We start from the raw sequence: 6,000 nt of genomic DNA, 5'->3' as shown, positions 1-6,000 counted from the left end.
AGCGATCCTCGCCTCAGCATCCCGAGTGCTGGGATTACAGGTGTGCGCCACCACGCCTGGCCTAAAATATTGTGTTTAAATTGGGGTTCTATTTTATTTTTATAGTAAGACATTTTATTGAAGTATCAGTCTGTCAGAAAAAATCCTAATAGTCCACAGAGAGTTTGAAAAGTACTGAAATATCATGTAAAGGTACAAGATCCCAATAATGAAAGTAACTGTACTGTATATTTAAAATGTACCAATAAACTCAATAAAAGAATAAATAAATAAATATTTTAAAGTTAAAAAAAAAGAAAAGTACTGAAATAGACAAAAACAAACTATCTGTTAAAAGAATCTCCAAGGAGTAAAGAGGTAAGTCACAGAATGGGAAAGAATACTTGCGACATACCGATGATGAACACTTTATGTAAAAAAAACCCCTATGATATGTAAATAAATGGACAAAACATTTAAAATAGACATTTGACATGAGGACATTTGAAGCCCGGGTTAACATGTGATGAGTGCTCAACTTCACTTTCATCAGAGAAAAGAAAATATATTATCACTAAAGTCCTCACAGAGCAGTCACCACATGGAAATCTTGGAGGTTGATGAGGACACTGAACAAGAATTCTAGTGGGAGAGAAAGCTGACCAAAATACTTTAGGAAATTCTTCAGCAGTATCCAGGAAAGCCCAACACACACGTACACCAACCAGCACAGCAATTCTACTCCTAGGAAGCAGTGGAAAAACGTTCACATGTGAACCGAATGACATGGATGAGAACCATCACGGCGGCAGTTTGTGACAGCCACTAGGATGATACATCCTACACATTCAGTAGCACTGTGGCACTGGAAACATTCCCCTCTGGAGAACCAGCCTTCACTCGGCACTCAGGTGTCACGGGAGCTCAGGGATCAGCCCCTGAAGGAGTCTGGGGGTGAGAGGAGCCCTGCTGCGATTAGGGAACAATTCAGGGTCTGGCATGAGGCCTGAGTCACAAGCCCAGGTCTGCAGTGCAGCTGCTCAAAGCCCCCGCAGGTTCAACCTCTTCAGTTGGTTCAGGAGGCCCAGTGGGGATTTCATGCTCGGCTGCAAAAGGTTGCACATTATTCAATGGAACTGAGGGTTGAGCTGTAGCCTCATGGTTGCCTGGAGGAGTTCCCACCTTTGCAGTGGGTTGTGGTGTTATGGTAAGCCATAGATTTGGAGGTTTAACAGTCACATTGGGCAAGTGTTAATGCTGAGTTTGATGGTGAACTAGTGGTAAAACTGTCACTTTAAGGAGCTCTGGAGACTGAGTCAGTTGCTCCTACTGGGTGGAAGAAGGTTCCATCTCTTCAGAAAGGCTTCTAGACAGCTTCCAGAAGGTTTGACCTCCCCAAGAGACCCCAAAGGTGATGCTGAGTGCTCCTGCTGGCTGGGAGAAGGTTCAGCCTCCTCAGGAGGCCCAGAGGCTGGGTGCAGGCCTCCTGCTGGGCTAGAGAAGATTCAACCTCTGACACAGGCTCTGAAGTTACAGTAATGTCCTCATCCACAGGTTTAACTCTAACACTGAGCAAGTAATAAAGGTGCACCTGATCTTGACCTGGAGGTGGAAGTGTCACCTCATGATGCGGTGGAGTTTCAGAGGAGATCCTGAAGCTAGAGACTCTTGTTCAACTGGAGTTTTGACTTCCTCAGGAGCCTTTCCAAGCTGAGCTTGAATTTCTCACTGGTTTCCCGAAGGTTCAGTTTCCCCTAGAGACACAGGAGGCTGAACTGGCTGCTCCTATCACTGGGAGAAGGTTTAATCTCTGAAGGAGAAGATGAGCCGGGGCCTCTAGATAGCTGAACGAAGGTCTAGCTCCTCAGGATTCTCTGGAAGCTAGGCTGGGGCCTACTGCTGGTGTGGAGTAGGCTGAGCCTCCTTAGGTGCCTGTGAAGTTACTGACACTGTCATATCCATAGGTTTCACTACGATGTTTGGTAAGTATGAGTGACGAACCTCACTTCTACTTGGAGGCAGAACATTTACCTCCTGAGGCAGACCGCTGACCTAGAAGCTCCTCAGTAGCAAGTTCAGACCAAGCTGGGACTCCTGCTGGGTGGAAGATGATTCAAATTCTAGGTCTAGATACATGTATTTCGAGGCTGTGCTATTAAGTACACACAATTTTAGAATTTAATATCTTCCTGGTGAACTGATTCTTCTGTATGAAATTCACTTTATCTCTGGTAATATTTTTTGCTTTTAAGTTAATTTTACTAGCTAGTTTTTATGTGGCTTTTTTTTTCATTCTTTCACTTTTCACTTTTAAATATGCTTATAATTAAAATATGACTCTTATAAGCACCATGTAAGTTCTATTTGTCTTTGGCTGATAACCTTTATGTTTTCATCGTAACAATAATCCACTTTACGTCTAACCATTAGCAGATTGGAGTTTAAAACTATTCTTTTTATTTTTTGTGTGTCCAGTTTGCCCTATCTATCTACCTCTATTTCTATTTATTTATTTTTTGAGACGAGGACTCACTTATTTTTTGTGACTTTTTGCACAGGCTGGGCTCAAATCTGTAATCCTCCTGCCTCAGCCCTCTGGGTATCTAGAAGGTTCAATTTCTTCAGAGGGTTGTGAGAGTTCATCTGGGGCTTCTTGATGAAGTGAAAAGGATTGGACCTGAGGAATCTCTAGAGTTTGCCTTAACAGCTAGAATTAAGAATCTGAAATTTGCCCAGGGGGCTCTGGAGGCGAATCTGGGTTTCTTTAGATTCTAGATGTAGGCTGTCATGGTCGGTTAGATCCATACTCAGATCTATCTTGCAAGGTGTGTTTCTGCAGTTTACTCTCCTCCCTGCCAAGGTCTCATTTGGTAGTTCAGGCTCACAGCAATCCTATCTCACCCTCCACAGTGCTGGGATTTCAGGTGTGCATCACCACACCTGGCTCTGCAGTTTAGGTTTTGCAAATTGAAGAGGAGTTCCAAGAACTGCAGCAAGTTAGCCATGTTGAGCTAGATCGTTCTGCAGGTTTAGAGGAGAAGCAACAAACTGTTGCATTTGAACTCTATCCAGAAATGGAACAGGTGACTGATGGTCTACAGCCTGGACTAGACCGGCTATTTGAATCTCACTTTTGAGTTGAGGAGGTAGAGCTAGAGCCTGATTCTGACTCATATCTAGCCCTGGAACCACTTCTTGGAGCCTCTCTCTTGTGGAGTAAGCTTGTTTTGCAGACCCTGATGAAAACAGCAGGCTGATCTGGCTCTGAGAGCAGCTCTCTAGCAGAATCCATGTCCAGGGATAGAAACACCTGCTGGTCAACTCCTGAGGCAGGGCCAAGAGCTGGGAGAGAACGGAGGACCTCAGGGAATCAAAGCCCTCGGTCTGCCAGGGAGTGAGTGTGTGGGATCCTTCAGGCAGGAGATAAGAGTCCTTTGAAGACCAGGGCTCAGTTGATCCTGGGGCTTGGCGGTCAGCCGGACCTGGTAGCAGGCCTGGTCTGGAGGTGGAGCTGCCAGAACTCATGGCCACAGCTTTTGCCATGTGAGGAGCCTGGGAGTCCAGAAGCTCAATGGGAACAAGAGGTGTGGAGGCTTGGGCGCAGGGAGCCACCTGTCTTGAGCGCCTTGATGACCACACACACTCCGCCCTTTATAACATCTTTGTTCAAGAAGCCTGGGCCTGCTGTGACTTGAGACTGTTTACTCCCCCTGGGAAAATTCTCAAGGAGCTGGGCAAGAGGAGCCTGGGACCCCAGGGTTGTGATGGTGGAATGGGGACATCTGGGGAAGTCAGATGAGGTTCTTGGTCATTTAGTGTCTACTCTTCATAGTCATATTGAGACTTGACGGGCCACCCCTGATATCCAGAAGGTTCCTGGCCAGGGAGCAGGCAGAAGAGGTAGCTCACACTGGTAGAACATCCCTCATAGTAGTCCACACAGCTGTGGTACAGTTAGTCTCCTTCTCCGCCTCCAAGCCCCCCATGCTGACTGCTCAGGTGCGAGGGAACTGTACTTGCATGGATGAGTCTGATCAACTGTACTTAGAAGTTCCCCAAAGACCTGTATCTCTTTATTATTTTAAAAACTTATTTATTTATTTTATTTTTAGGGCCCATATTGCTTGCAGTAATCCACAGCATTTCTCTTGCTATCCTCACATGGGTCATGCACAGATATAAGAATCACCACACTCAGGGAAGCCCACTTTCCTGCACTGTATTCATTATAAATCCTCCCAGCCCAGTTTACCATTTGAGGGTTATTTTTATCAGAAGCAATTTTGCTTGGATATCCCACTTGATGTTCCCACTGGACCAGTTTCCCAGAAAAATGAGCTAAAAAGCTAAGGGACAATTTGATTCTTAGAGAAGGGAGGGTTTTGTTCACCGTTAACTCGTGGCAAGATGAGCTCAGCACTACATATGCTGCTTTTGAAATGCTGCAGGGACTGCCAAGTTGGAGATGTTGCCAGGTCCAGAGCTCAGCTGAAAGGCTGAAAGCCTCTTCTTAAAGGCATCTTGGTGAAGAGCTCACCACCCACAGCCAGCAGAAGCAGAGCTCTTTGCTTGCACTGTATGAGCTCTGTGCCGGCTGGAAGGTGCTAGCACTGGAACCACCCCAGGGCACTTACCTTTCCCGCAGGCCTGTACCAGGCCATACCACTCCCCACAGCTGTTACACAGCAAGGTGAAGGCTGTTTCTCGGTGGCCTGAGAAGGGTCCTGGGGCGCACACGTACAGCAGCTCATCCCCCATCTCCAGGCCAGTGCGTCCCTGCAGGATGGTGTGTGGGAACGCAGGCGGGTCTCCACATGGCTTCTCTGAGAAAAAGGAATCACTGTCAGCTTTCCGAAAAGGTGCAGAACCTTTTCAGCCTGTGAGAAGGCACACTTGGAAAAAGCCCACCCCACCTCTCACTTCCTGCCCCAGGAGGTCCTCCTACTCCCTGAACTGGGATCACAAGGGCAGTTTCTTCTTCACTCTGGCAACCTGAGGGCCTGGCAGAATGCCTGGCACAGATGAGCTACTAAAAAAATACTTCTTGAATGAATAAATGTAGTATAAATGCTACAACTCTATTTTAAAGTTGCCAGACAGCATGAACTTCTGGATGTGTCCTTGAAAGGACCCAGAGACACATGTCTAGCAGCAGCTCCTCTTGCCTTCCCCCCTACCCCAGCACTGGGGATTGAACTCAGGACCTTGCACTTGCCAGTTAGGTGCAACACCACTGAACTATTCCCAGCCCTTTTGCTTGTTTGTTTTTTTTTTAACTTATTTACATAAGTAAATACGTATGCTGTCCAGACTTGAGTGTCTGTACAAGGAGCCATCAAAAAACCAGTGAGGACGCTGCAAAGTGCCATCCAATGGAAAGGTAGGCTCGTAAAAACATTGCAATGTGTCCTCATTCACCCTATTCCCCGAATCTGGCACATGTGACTTCTGGATATTGTGCCAAGTTAAAATGACTATGAAAGGTAAATGTTTGAATCGATTTAGGGCACTGAGGAAGCCATGACAGGGCAACAAAAGACACTCAAGAAAGAGGACTTCTAGAGCTGCTTCAGAGAGTGGCAAGAACGATGGGTTAAATGTGTTTGAAGTGAGGAGGTTTAAAGTCAGTGTGTCTTTTACTGTAATAAATTTTTAAAAATTCAAAGGTGTACGGAAATTGGGAAGGGTAAGGGGAAACTAATAAGGGAAAAGAAAAATACGAGAAAATGAAAAAATGGAAATGAAGTGTTTGTAAAGGGGGAGAGGAGGAAGGGGTAAAGGGAGGGCAGGGACAAGGGGAAAAAATGAGAATCAAGACCTGTCATGTAAGGGTACAAGATCCCAGTAATGAATGTAACTGTACTGTGTACCTAAGAAGTACCAATAAACCCAATGAGGAAAAAAAATTCAGACATTCACCAGTTTCTGATCGTACCTCACACATATAACATATGAAAATGTAATATATTTGTATATTTTAACATAAATAGAATGACATCATATGTATCACTGTGTACTATG

The 6,000-nt window shown here is 45.5% G+C and overlaps 1 protein-coding gene across 1 annotated transcript in view; it reads right to left on the bottom strand.

Moving 5' to 3' along the window:
* Susd5 (sushi domain containing 5) overlaps nucleotides 1-6,000 on the bottom strand; it is a 64,756-nt gene that overhangs the window by 22,478 nt on the left and 36,278 nt on the right. Inside the window, exon 5 of the mRNA XM_033756925.1 lies at nucleotides 4,614-4,802. Within this exon, the coding sequence (XP_033612816.1) occupies nucleotides 4,614-4,802 (189 nt within the window). The remainder of the gene's footprint in view (nucleotides 1-4,613; nucleotides 4,803-6,000) is intronic.

Source organism: Fukomys damarensis, unplaced genomic scaffold, assembly GCF_012274545.1.
Source record: "Fukomys damarensis isolate Sample0158 unplaced genomic scaffold, DMR_v1.0_HiC HiC_scaffold_28, whole genome shotgun sequence".
In the NCBI taxonomy this organism is placed as follows: domain Eukaryota; kingdom Metazoa; phylum Chordata; class Mammalia; order Rodentia; family Bathyergidae; genus Fukomys; species Fukomys damarensis.
The sequence above is the reverse complement of the archived record's forward strand: the minus strand, read 5'-3'. Positions and strand labels throughout refer to the sequence as shown.